Source organism: Podarcis liolepis (genome assembly GCF_965112155.1).
Source record: "Podarcis liolepis genome assembly, chromosome: 7".
In the NCBI taxonomy this organism is placed as follows: domain Eukaryota; kingdom Metazoa; phylum Chordata; class Lepidosauria; order Squamata; family Lacertidae; genus Podarcis; species Podarcis liolepis.
Genome location: NC_139561.1, coordinates 60593591 through 60609011, shown reverse-complemented (window position 1 = coordinate 60609011; position 15421 = coordinate 60593591). Strand labels below are relative to the sequence as shown.

General features: G+C 42.6%; 1 protein-coding gene across 1 annotated transcript in view; it reads right to left on the bottom strand.

Moving 5' to 3' along the window:
• Positions 1 to 1218: 1218 nt before the first annotated feature.
• Positions 1219 to 15421, bottom strand: part of HDAC1 (histone deacetylase 1) — a 26592-nt gene continuing 12389 nt past the window's right edge. The window contains exons 5-14 of the mRNA XM_083511623.1: positions 14824 to 14962; positions 8274 to 8415; positions 7353 to 7445; positions 6775 to 6883; positions 6424 to 6564; positions 5767 to 5875; positions 5506 to 5636; positions 4901 to 5050; positions 3081 to 3129; positions 1219 to 2632 (exon numbers count right to left, since the gene is read on the bottom strand). Coding sequence (XP_083367749.1) covers positions 2605 to 2632; positions 3081 to 3129; positions 4901 to 5050; positions 5506 to 5636; positions 5767 to 5875; positions 6424 to 6564; positions 6775 to 6883; positions 7353 to 7445; positions 8274 to 8415; positions 14824 to 14962 — 1091 coding nt within the window. The 3' untranslated portion in view covers positions 1219 to 2604. The remainder of the gene's footprint in view (positions 2633 to 3080; positions 3130 to 4900; positions 5051 to 5505; positions 5637 to 5766; positions 5876 to 6423; positions 6565 to 6774; positions 6884 to 7352; positions 7446 to 8273; positions 8416 to 14823; positions 14963 to 15421) is intronic.

Genomic DNA, 15421 nt, shown 5'->3' with positions numbered 1-15421 from the left:
TTAAGTTTGTGGTCCACTCACCCATAGATCCTTTTCACAGGGGACACCTGGCTTGCCAGTAGTACCTAAGTATAGAGCCTTAAATTTGTCCGTATTGAAATTCATTTTGTTTGGGCCCAGTTCCCCAATCTGTTAAGGTCATCTTGTATTCAGATTATTTTCTGCGGCACTAGCTATCCCTCGCAGTTTGGTGTCATCGGCAAATTTGATGAGCATCCCCTCAATTTATTTTAAGTTGTTTATAAAGACAACAGGCCCAGGACAGAACTCTGTACCATCTCACTTGTCACTTTCTTCCAGGAAGAGGAGGAACCATTTGTGAGCACTTACGGTTTGGTCCAGCTACAAACCCTCCTAACAGTTACCTTGTCCAGCCCACATTTTATCAGCTTCTTTGCAAGAATACCATGGGGGACTTTTCTAAAATAAAGACCACCTGCTTGAAATGTCACATCGCCTTATTCTAATTCACCAGGCATCTACAGCAGCTCACATCATATATAGTCATAAATACACACATAAGCAGCTAAAGGGAAAAGATGCTCCAAAAGTTTTTAAACTGGTGCTCAACAACATTGGTATTTGGCAAATGGAGGCAGGAAGGCTTTCCAGACAAAATATTTTCTTCCATGGCCTGCCTAGGGGGCAGACAGAAGAGATTCAGTCATGGCTGGGCCTCCATTCAGCAAGTTGAAGCAAGGAATAATAGATGGCACAGCTGGACTTTTAAAAGTGTTAGCCCTAACACTAAACTGTCTTGGATCTGTACTGATTTTAGCAGATCGCCTTATATAGGCAGATTCATATAGGAACAGACCATCCTTGAGATTCTCCAGAATCCTAAACTGGTTAAAACACCACCTTGAGTTGTTCCCAGAAAGAAACCACTACAACTGGCACTTTAAAGCTCTTCATAAATCCTGGTGAAATATGCTGACCTTGGCAATGCCTGGTTAATAGCCTAAAACCTGGAGGCTGTACTAACAACTTCATGAAGCCTTCAAAACCACTCAAATGTAACAGTTGATTAGCTGAAAATGGACATTGCCAAGGCATAGATAACCAGGAAGGATGTACCAGCTGAAGCTGGCAGAAGGCACAATAGTAGCCAACAGGGCCAGGTTTTCTTGCTCCCTGCTTTGTTGAGATCATGAGGTGGCAGGAAAGCCTCTACTGGTTTCTTTCCATCTATACACAGAAAATAATTCACTACCCAAAACCGAGAAACAGACCAATTTTATTACAAAGCTTTTTCTTCAAAAAAATGAAAATAAAAAGTTCTTTTTTAAAAAAAAACCACAATATATATATCTTCCCTGCCCTGCCCCCAAAAGACAAATACAATGATCTTTCATTTCACCAATACGAGTATCGAAGAGCTGCATGGATCTTGCATCCCAGAGACTAAAAAACAGCTAAACCAGAGGCTTAAAAAAATAAAAACCTTTCTCTCCCTGCCCCCCAACCCACCCCACCCTCTGCCCCAAGAGTGACATGGCTAAATTAGCAGCATCGTTGAGATTGACCCCTTACGGTGGCGCTCTTTGGAAGGATGCGCCCCCTTCCAATCCAATCCCACAACCCACTGAAAAATTCCACCTCCACCGCTTGCACTTGGCTGGCGTGTGTAACCAAAACCACCCCTAGAACTTTTCTCCTAGAATATGGTGATATTTAAGAGGCCTTTTAAAAAAAGATGCCCTTATGAATCACTGGCTAGTTTCTGCACATGCCAGCTATAGGTTTTGGAACAGATTCTGAGGGTCAGGCCATGACAGGACAAAAGAGGATTAGACAAGTGAGCACCATGTGTGCTAAGTTCACAGTGAGGAGCGTTTGATGCAGAACAGAGGAACCTTCACTCCTGCACTGTCCTCTGTGGAGAAAATGCATATTCCTCTCCACAGCATGAGGAGACTTCACATTAATAAGCACTTCCACTGACACTTCCGCCATGCCCTAGAGGACTCCCTGTTCCTTGGAGGTGCTGACTGCAACTACCCCTCCACTCATTAACTTGCGCCTCTGGGATGCTGAGGAGCAGCATCAATTTGTGGTTACCCAGAACGGAGTCGATTCTTTCATGGGTGCTGCTTGAAAGTTGAAGCTTCAATCCCCACCCCCCGCCACCCCACCCCCCCAAAAAAGCCTCCCAAAGTTTTATGGCTGTATCCATACCTCAAAAAACTATTCAAGGAAAACAACAAAAGACAAAAACCCAAAGCCCCAGAGCATATGTTTCTCCAAGGGGAGACCATAGTTTCAAAAGAAGAGAAGGTGCAGGAGAAAGGGAGACTTTAAAGTTTTTTGAAAAATGAAAAAACAAACACACACACGTCCCCAACGAGGCGGCAGCAGGAACGCAAGAATAAGGGTTCCACTCAAGCTGTACCCCTGAGGCCGAGCAGGACTGTGTACCAAGCAGATTCCTCACCCCCAGGGAATCGCAGTAAGGAAATCCACCTGGGTCTCAAGTCCCCAAAATATTTATATAGAAATATCTACAGAAACTTATATAAAATACAAATCTTGTGGAATGGGAAGGTACCCGAGAGGCCAATCCAGGGAACCAGGGGACTGAGGGGTTACCCGTCTGCCAGCTTCTTAGGTCGATTTTGTCTCTTCCTTTATGCTGTGGGATAAAGGCAAGGAAGAAGCAGTGTGTTAACAGGTACCAAAGGTTACAAATGTTAAACTGAGAAACCTAACAAACCTGAACTCTCACACCATCCTCAAAAGTTTTAGCTCCTATGCTCTTACACTGGTCCTCTTTCCTTTCAATGGCCCATCCATCTCCTCCTGTGCCGCTCTTAAAAAGGTTCCAAAATCTACCGCCTGAAGAGACAGCCTCACCTTATTTCATGGTAGGGCTGCCTCTATGAGATGCTCTATGTGTGCATGGCTTTGCCATGAGGCAAGGAGCTGCTCATGCACACAGCTAGATGGTTCGCTTAAACAGCAAGGTACCTGGTTATGAAGATTTATGTGCACTTGGAGGCTCAAGAGTTGAACCAAAAGAGCTTCACTTTCCAAACATAACAAGCAACAACACCATTCAAACGAGGGGAACGGGGTCTCACCCTTTGGGCTCTGTCGTGTCCTCTTTTGCCTTCTCTTCCTCTTTCACTTCTGTAAGAGATCATGGCATGCAGTTATATAAATAGGTGCAGAAATGATTCTTGGACACAAACTCCGGCCTTTAGCCTGCCCTAATATTCTTGTATTAGTTTTCTCTCTGAAATGTATGCCCTGTTGCCTCTCACTATGCCCATCCTCCTTCTAACCTCCCCAAGAGCTCTACATTTATTAATATTGTTATTTATAAAATGATTCATTTGAGAGGGCTCAACATTTGGGGCAGAGCCCACCCAAGACAGTTTACACAACATAAAAACACAATGCAAAAGAAGCAAAAACACAGCACTATCAATCTGTTAAAAATAGGCCAGTTTCCACAAGAAAGGTAATTCAGCTTTTTGCAAACTCAGCTTTTGTATAATTAATAACAGCAGCAGGAACAAGTTTCAAGGCCTGTGGACATATGCTTGGAAGTGTGTGCACAAGGCCTGCTGAAATCTCACAAGTCAGAAAGGTGATTGAACATTTCGTAACACTGGGAGTGGGATGTGGTGGTAAAAATCAGAGCAAATTGTGCAAATTACCTAAAGTAAATTAAGCTGCCTAATCTTACAATTTCTAACTTGCCCCCATACCCTACCCATTGGACATGGCTTCTCCCTTATGGATGCTGTAGGTCTTTGGCTGGGGCTCTGCTCGGAGTGTCTTGGCAGGCATAGGCAAACTCGGCCCTCCAGATGTTTTGGGACTACAACTCCCATCACCCCTAGCTAACAGGACCAGTGGTCAGGGATGATGGGAATTGTAGTCTCAAAACATCTGGAAGGCCGAGTTTGCCTATGCCTGGTCTTGGGCTCCTGAAGTTCAGGCACTGGCCATGAGAAGCTGGCTTTTTTTGTGGTCACCTCTTCTTCATTATCTGCAACTCCCTGCGCCCAAGGAAGCCCCCTCTCCTCTTGGCTTTTGGGAAGCAGACAAAAACATTCCTCTTTCCCCAAGGCTTAAACAATGTAACATTTGGATTTTATATATACATATTACACCACAGGAATCTGAAGATGGAGTAGAAATTAATTAATTAATCCTCCAGAGGGTCACATACAGATTTTCAAAGTTCTAGTGACTCCAATAATGTATTGTTTTGTTTCTAAAGTTGGGAATTGTCACTTCTCCAACATGACAGGGGTAAAACTCTCAAATTACAAAGCAGCCACCATTAAGCTTGCTGTTTCCCTGCAGCAGATATGCTCCTGCAGGCAGATGGTTACTTAGGAAATCTGCAGCCAGCTACGCTGTCAAATGCAGTCCTCTTGCTGCCACCAAAAGAAAGCAATGCAAAAGAAAGATAGGCATTCCACTTGGGAATGCTGGGAGCGCCCCTCCCCAAAGACTGGGGTACTGAAGAACAGGGTGCTGCTCAGAAAAAGAGGGTCACATCCATACCACCATTTGCTGCCTACAGTGGTTCCTTTCTAAAGCCAGACAAGACCGCGCATAGAATCTCTTAAAATGCAAGACAGGCTGGTCTGCAGCTACTCAAGAGGCAAGAGAAACACACTCTGCACATGCTCAGAAGCACTTTACACTACTTATAGGTACTCAACAGGTGGTCTGGGGGTACCTGGTGCTGCAACATTACTGAGCAAAACAGGTGCGGACTTGAGCAGCTGCTTGGACGTTAGACTGCCACATATAAGAACCAACTATAATTATTTTTCAAAAGCATATCCCGTGGTTTCAGCAGAAGAACTACCTAGGGGACTGAACCCTGAAAAACAGTAAAAATGTCAGTCAGTAGCTGTTAAGCTGCGGCTTTCCCCACCTCCTTTCTTCTCCTCCTCCTTCTCCTCTTCTTCCGTTTTTGCCCGTTTGGCCTTCTTGAAATTGGCGACGTTTTTGCGCCCACCTTCCCCTTCGTCTTCAGAGTCAGAGAATTCCTCATCACAAGCTATTCTCTTGTCTGATGAGCGGACTGGAGGGGGGAGAAAAGAAAAGGCTGTATCAGCGGCACCAGGCTTTTGGTTTCAGGCAGGGGAGCCTTCAGGAGTAACTGAAAAACTATAGATGGAAAGTGCACACACATACAGAGACAAAAGCGAAGTTCCACTGTTCGAAGCACACAATATAATTGGATATTTGGTGGACCACCACTCTTTCCAGATCAGCCAATCCTGGCTCTGAGATTACAAATTGTAATAATGAAACACAGAGGGGAAAGACAATCCTAAGCCACATTATGGGTCCTACAAAGAGCCAGAGGTGGCAGTTGCTCCTTGGCTGGGGCTGCATATCTAAGGGAGGGCAGTCCCCACTGACCAGAAAAGGGACTGGTTCCTCTACTGTTATCCTGCTAAAGGTTGCACATTTCCCCTGCTCTAACTACCCAAAGTGTGCACCAATCAATCTCCACAGCCCCAAAGAACTCACTGGAAATCCGCTTGTCAGGATCCTCTTCATCTTCATCTCCACTGTCCTCTGGGACGGCATCCTCCGGGATCGGCTGCATCTGGACTCCAGGAGCATGGGGAAGCATTCGCAAGTTCTCAAAGAGACGTTGCCTGTGGCCAAGCAATCACAAAGGGCCCACCAGAGAGCCATCAGAAAGGGACAAGAAGAAACACACATAGACAGAGAGAGAGAGCGTAGAAGTGACTAGCCTCACTCGTGAGACAAGCAAGACAAACTTACTTAATCTTCTCCAGATATTCATTGGTGTTTTGGTTGGTCATGTTGGAAGGGCTGATGTGGAGCTTGAAGTCCGGCCCAAAATATTCAAAATAATCGTTGTATGGAAGCTCTGCAGAAAGTTTTTTTTTTAAAAAAAGCAAACAGAATGTTACTGGGTCTCCAGTATCGAGGCAATTCAAATACTGGCTGTAAGAAAAGGCAGGTGCAAATGAAGAAGGGGGCAGAAAATGCTTCTGTCAAGGAAGACTCTTCACATTTCCATGATGCTGCCTCCATTTTAGCAGTGAAAGAAAATGCATGCAAAAACATTTAATCTGCATAATTTGTTTAGGATGCAGATATGGCTTGTTTGGAGGGGTGGTGTGTGTCCTACCCCAAATGCACACAGCTGCAATGCAAAATTCCTATCACATTACACTGCTTGAAATTCTCTGGGACTCTGAGGTTCTCAGATTAATATGAACCACTGGAGACCTTCTTCTAGCCCTAAGAAAGATTGCCAGTTTCGTTGCTATAAATCCCATGTAAAGCCCAACTCCTCATTGTCTAACTAGGCTGCATGCAGGCCTGGCTCCCCTCAAAGTCCATTTCCAGAGAGCTCGACATCACAAGAATCTTTTAAAGGTATTCTAGAAATCAAACGGCAGGTGACTTTACCATTTGGAATATCTGTATTCAAAGCCACAGCAGTCTCATAGGTCCAGCACCTGGCCACGTTGCGGATGGTGTAGCCGCCCCCTCCGAGCATCAGCATGGGCAAGTTAAAGCTCTTGATGAATTCCACACACTTGGCATGACCTGAGAGAAGCAGAGAAGGGAAGAAGGGTGTTGGGTTGCTGAGAGAGGGGTGGAGAGCTTCTGCACAATAATGAACTGTCCAACTACGTGTGCCCAATAGAAGAAACAACCCAATAAGCCACTTTTAAAACATATCTCCTCAATAGGACCTCTTTAGATCACATGGTGCTACCTTGGAGAGCAAGGCAGGTCCTGAATAAGCCTGCTTACCTTTAATGGTCAGATTAAAGCAACCCAGCCTGTCTCCTGATAAGGAATCTGAGCCACACTGCAATGCAACAGCACTAGGCTGGAATGTCTCCATCACTTTGGACATCACCTGGTCAAAGAAGAGAGAGAGTCTAGATGCATACCTGAGCAGGATGGACCTCCAGCAAGCACATAAATTCACACACATTTTGATTATCAGAACCCCCCCTCCCCCATTCAGTGCAAACTCGTATGTTTACTAGGAAGTCAGTCCCACTGCATTCAAGTGGGCTTATTCCAAGTATCCAAGTATGTATGTGTGCAGAAGATTACAGTCCTAATTCCTTATTTTTTGTGATGCGTTCCTGCAAGAAGTCAGGAATTAATCTACTGCCCCCACCCCCCATTAGCTCCAAACCACAGCCATTCTCTCTAGTGCCCCTCTGGAGCTCAGCACAATGGAAGAAGGATCCCACCCACCTCATTTCTAAGCTAGAAGAGCAGATTTGGAGACATCACCCTTGCCTTGGTGAGCAGAAATGTGGAACACTAAGGAAGAATATCCCACCACAAGGAACATTCCAGAAAGGGAAACTTACCGGCTTAAAGATGGCTTCATAGGACTCATCATCTATCCCATCCCGGAGGGGGTAGTTGACTGCGTAATATTTTCCTTTGCCTGCACCAATGTCCTAGAGGGTGAAGGGAACGAGACACTGTGAAATAACCTGGGCTGGGTCTCTCGGCCTTTGGAGGTCTCACTGCCCTCACAGTACTGCTCTCCTCAATTTACATAGGCCACCCAGGGGCTAGCATGTCCTGCTTTTCCAAATTTAAGAGGGCAACTGAGAAGACCTTGTCCACAAACTGCCAACATCTCATTCAGACCTGCCTCTCTGCAACAAATCTGAACACAGCAATTTAGAAAAGGCAAGGCTAGGTATATTTTGTATCAGTATTCAAAAAAACGGAGCTGGGGAGAGGTTAGTGGAACCCCACTCTTTTACCTGATTAAAATACGCAGATTTAACAAATATGCAAGCTAGATTAGTTTGTGGTAATCTGTTCTATGTCTGCAGGCTTCAGATGAGGGGAAAGGACCTACAGAAGAGCAAAGTCCCACCACTTGATCACATGATATTGACCACACTCCTTCCAGGCTGAGATTTTACCAGGAGTACTGGTAAAAAAAAAAGCTTCTCTCACATCTAAAGGGCTAAAAACACGATTTTAGAGATTGGGCGGGGTGGGAGAGAGGGGCAATCCTCTGGATTCTGTGGCCAGCTTTCTTGCTGCAATCACAATAGCATGAAAAATACAGCCCCCTGCTTGTAGATATTTTCAAGGGGAGGCAACTAATGCAGTGAGTGCCTGGTGAGCATTATGCATTAGCTTTAGAATGGGAGAAGCTCATGAACAAAGCTGCTCTCTTCATCAAAGGGCCTGGGAGGTGTCACAGGGGAACCTTGCTGTTTCAGCCAGCCTTCCAAGGGAGGTGCTGCTGCAGCCTCCGTTCTCACCCGCAGGTCCCCTGTTCCTGGGAAGTATTCACCATACTTATGGAAAGATGCAGTCATGACACGGTCTGTAGTGTAGAAGGCCTCCTCCACACCGTCGCCATGGTGAATGTCTATGTCGACATATAACACTCTCTGGTGGTACCTGGGATTGCAAAGGGGCTGTCAGACTGGCATTACAAGGCCCAAAACCACTTACCTGCCCATGACAGGGAAGAAGGGAAACGGAGCATAAAGCTGTTGGTTAGCCACAGAAACCTGTCTGCAGGGACCCAACTTCCCATAAAGGAACCCTCAATAAAATTCCAAGAGCCCCCAAGGTTCCTTGGAGCACTGTTTAGAAATCATCTCACTAGCCTGATACCCCCGTATCAGTTTCTTTACTTGTTGTAGGATGTAAGGTATTAGCGCAGGGGTCGGCAACGTGTGGCCCATGGGCCTGATGCGGCCCACGAAGACTGTTTTCCAGCCCACGAGCCGCCCGCTCGGCAAGTCCCCCGCGCGCTGCGCTAAACCAGCATGGTGACTCGCTGAGCGGCACTGGAAATCGTGTCTGCGCATGTCCAGACACCGAAAATCGCTTCTGTGCAGGTGCGCTTTTCAGCGTCTGGGCATGCGCAGAAGCGATTTCCGGTGCTGCGGACATGCACAGACACGATTTCAGGCATCACGCTGCACCAGCCCAGCCCACGATGATCTCCACGGGAGTGATCTGGCCCATGGCCGGTAAACCTTGCACAAGAGGAGATAAAAGATGTTATTGCGATGAATGAACTCCGACAGAGAGAGGCGAATCTTAGGCTGAGAGCCATCCCGGAGATACAAGGTGAGAATATAAAAGAAATATTGATAAGAGAACTGGCAGTTTGGATGGATGTGACAGTAGAAGAAATGACTGGAAACGTATACAACGCATTTAGAATGCGTGTTAAAACATCAAAACCCAAAAAATTTACGGGTGACTGTCTGATAACATTTAGAGATAAAGAATTTCGAAATAAGGTGTTGCAAAAGAACAGAGAAAAAAGACTAAATATAGGGGGAAATTATATAATTATTTTCAAAGATGTCCCAATTAGACTACTCAAACGAAGAGACTTTTATAAGCCACTAGCACAGACCTTGAAAAGGAATAGAATTGAATTCAGATGGGAGTTTCCTGAGGGAATATCATTTGAATATAAAGGGAAAAGACATAGATTATTGAACTCAGAAGAGACCGGGAAATTCCTGAGGAAGTATAAGGAATTAAGAACGGAGGAGGGTGGAGCAAGAGAAGTAGAGGAAGGATCACCCAGAAATAAGAGGACAGAGGACGAACAAGAAACGAACGGTAGCGGATCAGAGGAGGAGGAGGAGGAGGAAGGGGAGGAAGAAAACACAGAAAACCAATAAAGGAAGGAGAGAGGGAGGAAGGAGGGGAAAGAAAGGAAAAAGAGAAAAGTTTAGTGAATGTCAGGCAACATGGGGTTAAAATTTTTGAGCTGGAATGTTAACGGAATAAATGATAAAAAAAAGAGGAACAAAATCGAACAATTTTTGAAAAAGAAAAATCTGGACATCATCTGCCTCCAAGAGACGCATGTGGCTAATAAGCATAAAAAATTGCTAATTAACAAAAGACTGGGAAAAGAGTTTGAGTCTTCCGATAAAGAAAAGAAAAGAGGGGTGGTGTTGTATATTAAAAATAAGATCGAAGCCAAACAAATATTTAGAGATGAGGAGGGGAGGATGGTTGCTGTTCGGATCAATTGGCAAGGAGAGAGTTTAATTGTGATTGGGATTTACGCACCAAATAATAATAAGACTGAATTTTATAAACACCTCGAAATGAAAATTACAGAATATATGGATCAGAGAATTATTCTTATGGGAGATATGAATGGTGTAATCTCCGTAGAAATGGATAGATTGAGGGAAGGAGTAAGTAAAGAAGGGAAGCTGCCAAAATCATTCTTCTCAATGGTTAAAAACTGTAATCTGATGGATATTTGGCGTCTCAGGCACCCATTGGATAAGCAATATACATTCCACTCCGAGCCACACAATTCGATGTCACGGATTGATCAGGTTTGGATATCAAATGAACTATGTCCCAGGGTAAAAAAAATCGATATAAAACCGAGAGTGATCTCTGACCACAGTCCGATAGAATGGGAATTGGAGAGTTATGATAGAAGAACTTTTAGATGGAGGTTAAAAGATTATCTTTTCAATGATCAAAGAATTGTAGATAATGCACATAAAAAGTTAACAGAATACTTTATGGATAATCGAGACAAAGGTACAAATATTAATACAGTCTGGGATGCTAGCAAGGCTGTGATAAGAGGATATTTTATCCAACAGAATGCGATTAAAAATAGGAACAGAGAGAAAGGAAAAGAGGAAATTTTAAGGCAGATTATGGACAGTGAACAAAAATTAATTAGGAAACCCAACTCTCAGAAAATAAAAGAAAATATAAAAATTCTCCAAGCCCAATTTGCAGCGATACTAAACAGAGAGATAGAGTGGAACATCAAAAAGTTAAGACAAAAGAGTTTTGAATTTTCAAACAAATCTGGAAAGTGGTTGGCGTGGCAAATTAAGAAGAGAAAAGAACAAAGTACAATAAACAGAATTGTAGTAGAGGGAGAAGAGGTTACTGACCCAAAAGGAATTAGGAAAGAGTTTCTAAACTATTATAGAAGCCTTTATAAAAAGACAGACAGAAACAACTCAAGGAAGATAGAAAGATTTTTGAAAGAGAAAATGGTGCAGAAAATCCCAACCGACGAAAAGCAACGTTTAAACAAGCCAATAGAAATAGAAGAGATAGAGGAGGCAATTAAAGATTTAAAAAGAGGGAAGGCTCCGGGACCTGACGGATTCACAGCAAGTTACTATAAAGAGATGAAATCAGTGCTTCTGAATCCTTTGAAGGAGATTATGAATAATGTTTTAAGAAAAGGAGAAATCCCGGAGACCTGGAAGGAGGCGTTTATCACCCTCATTCCGAAACAAGATGCGGACCCAACCCAGGTTAAAAATTATAGACCAATTTCGTTGCTGAATACCGATTATAAAATATTCGCAGGTATTCTAGCGAAAAGACTGAAGCTTATATTGGTGAAAATTATCCATAAGGACCAGGCCGGGTTTCTCCCAGGCAGGAATATGAGGGACAACATAAGAAACATAATTAATATGCTTGAATTCCTATCGGTGAGAATTGACAAACAGGCGATAATGATGTTTGTAGACGCCGAAAAAGCGTTTGATAATGTGGCATGGGACTTTATGATGAAGAACTTAGAACACCTGGAAGTAGGTAGGAACTTCTATAATGGGGTGAACGCAATATACAGAGAGCAAAGGGCTAAACTGATTATAAATAATATTGTAACAGAGGAAATAAAGATACAGAAGGGCACAAGACAGGGATGTCCACTCTCCCCGTTGCTGTTCATAACGGTATTGGAAGTTCTTCTAAATTCAATTAGACAGAATGAGAAAATTAAAGGAGTGACAATCGGACAACACGCCTATAAGACCAAAGCATTCGCGGATGATCTTGTCATAATGACGGAAGACCCAATAATTACAATAGAGGAAATTCTAAAGGAAATAGATCAATTTGGAGAAATAGCAGGTTTTAAATTAAATAAAAGGAAAACAAAGATGATGACTAAGAATATAGATCAAAGAGCAATAGAAATAATCCAAGAACAGTCACAGATACAGGTGGTTAAGAAAATAAAATATCTGGGGATTTGGCTCACGCCAAAAAATATAGATCTGTATAAAAACAATTATGAGCCGGTATGGAGAGAAATAAAAAAAGATTTGGAAATATGGGGAAGACTGAAATTGTCCTTCTGGGGAAGGATCAATACTATCAAGATGAACGTATTACCGAGGGTACTATTTCTATTTCAGAGCATTCCCATAATTAAGGGGAGTAGAGTGTTTAAAGAATGGCAGAGAGTATTATCAAGATTTATTTGGCAGGGTAAAAAACCCCGTATAAAATACAAACTGTTAACAGATAAGAAAGAAAGGGGTGGCTTTGCCTTACCGGACCTGGGATTATACTATGAGGCAGTATGCCTCTGTTGGATAAAAGACTGGGTTAAGTTAAAGAATAAGGAGTTACTTGATCTAGAAGGCTTTAATAACAGGTTCGGTTGGCATGCCTACTTGTGGTGTGGCAAGAAGAAAATACATAAGGGGTTTGAAGATCATATTTTCAGAGGCCCACTTATTGAAATATGGGAGAAGTATAAGAACATATTGGAACCTAAGATCCCACACTGGCTTTCACCCCTCGAATTGATGAGCCTCAAGAAAATCAACATGAGTGGGGACTGGGCAACATATGAGCAACTGCTAATGAAAGAGAATGGGAAATGGAAATTAAAGCCCTACGAACAGATTAAGGGATATGTGTATGACTGGTTGCACCATCGCCAAGTCAGCGAAATGTTTAGAAAAGAGGCCAAAGATAGAGGATATGCAGATAAAGAATCAAAATTCCAGAGGGAAATTATAAATGGCGAGGAGAAAATAATATCTAGAATGTATAAAATGTTGTTGGATTGGAATTTGGCAGATGAAGAGGTAAAGACAGTAATGATTCGATGGGCTAATGATGTGGGACATGCGATACAATTCGAAGATTGGGAGAATTTATGGAAGGAGGGTCTGAATTTTACGGCGTGTATAACTGTGAAGGAGAACGTCATGAAGATGTTCCATAGATGGTATATAACACCTGCGAAATTGTCAAAAATGTACAAAGTAGACAATAAATGTTGGAAGTGCGAAGAGAAGGAGGGTGCCTTCTACCACATGTGGTGGGAGTGCAGGAGAGTGAGAGAATTCTGGGAAGAAGTTTATACTGAATTAAAAAAGATTTTGAAGTATACATTCACTAAAAAATCCGAAATTTTTCTGTTAGGAATATTAGGGAATGAAATTAAAAAGAAAGACCATAAATTTATGTACTACGCAACAGCAGCCGCAAGGATAGTTCTTGCTCAAAGGTGGAAAAAAAAGGAAATGCCAACAATAGAGGAGTGGAGATTGAAGCTACTAGATTACTCAGACTTGGACAGGTTAACGGGAAAGATTAGACACCTAAGAGACAAAAGTTCGTTAAGGACTGGGGGAAATATGTAGACTATCTGGAACACCTTAGTCAAGGGCAAATAACGTTAAGGGGATTTAGAGAAGCACTGTAAAGGAGAAAGAGGTATTGTCTAAGGAAAATAGAGGTAAAAGAGTAGCCAATGACAACACATAATAGGAAATGTGTACTTTTGATTTTTATTGTGGAAGATTTACGGGCGGGTTGAAGGAAGTCCACAAAGAGATGACTATGTTAGTTTGATAGATGTAAAAACTTTATTGTATATATGGAATATCTATTCTGTGTTAACATTTTTTAATTTTTGTTTTGAAATTCTATTCTGTATTCTTTATTTCTTTCTTTTTTTTCTTTTGTTTCTATTTCTGGAAAATCAATAAACATTTACCTGAAAAAAAAAAAAAAAAAAACCTTGCCAACCCCTGTATTAGCATGCTGCATCTGAATTGAAAGGTGCCATACAGCTATCAACACTAGTGGCTGCTGACAAATTTATCCTGCATGAATTTGTCACTCGAATCTCCTTTAGAAGCCATCTGGGTTAGGGGCTACCACCATAAATTGTGGCAACAAATTCCTTACAATTGTTATGTCTTGGGTGAAGAAGCAATTTTCTTTTGCCTGCTTTGAATCTCCTTGTCAAAACAGTTTAATTGAGCTTTCTTTGACACAATCTCCAACTATCTTTCCTGATTACAGGTCAGACCCCATAAGTGTACATATGAAGTTCTTTGCCCTGACTTTGCTCACAAGAAATACAGACTAGGAGAAAAGAGTTAAAAACTGCTGTATCGGTTATACAGTTGATTGCACAATGGACAGTCATGAAAATGGAAGACTGAGGAGCGTCAATGGACTAGAGGCAGCGAACATTTTAGGCGTGTTTGATATGTGTGTGATTGCGCGTGTGCGCATTTTGCCAAACCCAGAAGTGACCCAAAAATGTCACAAAAGGGGTGGGGCGGGCTTACGTGGGTTCTGCTGACATGCACGGGGGTCTGGAAAATAACCCCTGTGCAAAATACTCACTGTCTGTACTACCTGGGCCACCTCAGGGACAAGAACTCAAGCAGCTGAACATTTCCCTCTGGAAAAAGATATCCCTGTGCATATAAAACCAGTATGCTGGAAATAAGGCTAAACTGGAGGTTTTCACCCAATATCTAGCTAACTTTCCTTGTGTTAAACTATTTTTGAATTGGATTAATCAAGCAATCCTCCACTTGCAGTTTGAAGCAGTACAGTCCAAGAAGATATTTTCATTTCAGAATGACAAATTCAGAGAGGTATTATAATATAATCATATAAAAATCAGTAGTAAAACGCAGAGGGGGGCTACTTATAGGGGAGGAGCTGTTATCATCTCTGCAAGATCTGAGACTATTGTTTCTGAGAGCTTCAGGGGTAAATTGTTGTACGTACTTTAGCAACTCCAAGATGGCCAGAACGATGTCATTGACATAACAGAAGCCTGAGGCTTCAGACTTCTTGGCGTGATGCAAGCCTCCTGCCCAGTTCACAGCAATGTCTGTCTGCTGCTTGTTCAGCTTCACTGCACTGGCTGTAGAGAGAATTTCAAACCAATGACACAACCAGATAGCAAAGAATCGTACAGCAGGAACCCTAAAACTTTGCAGAGGACACTCAAACTCTACAACTGAATGCAGAATTGCTTATAAACAATCCTTTGCCAGGTTTCCCCTCTATCTTCAAGGGAGATGGCAACCTCAGGGGTGGTGCCCCCGATTGAAAAGAGCTGCACAAAGAGATTTAGTCTCCATGCTGCTTATATATGTATGTATTGATTCTATTGTGGTATTCCATGTGGCTTTCTTTTCAAAACTTAAATTAACTGCATCACCTGGAAAACCAAGTTATAGGATGATTACTAAATAAAACTAATAGTAAACACACTTGCCAACAAAATTATCAGAACTCAGGTTGTGGAGTGCAAGTTCCATTGTTTTCGAATCCCAATTTTTCCAAAGTGTCAGGCGTAAGGAGAACAGGAACAAGACGT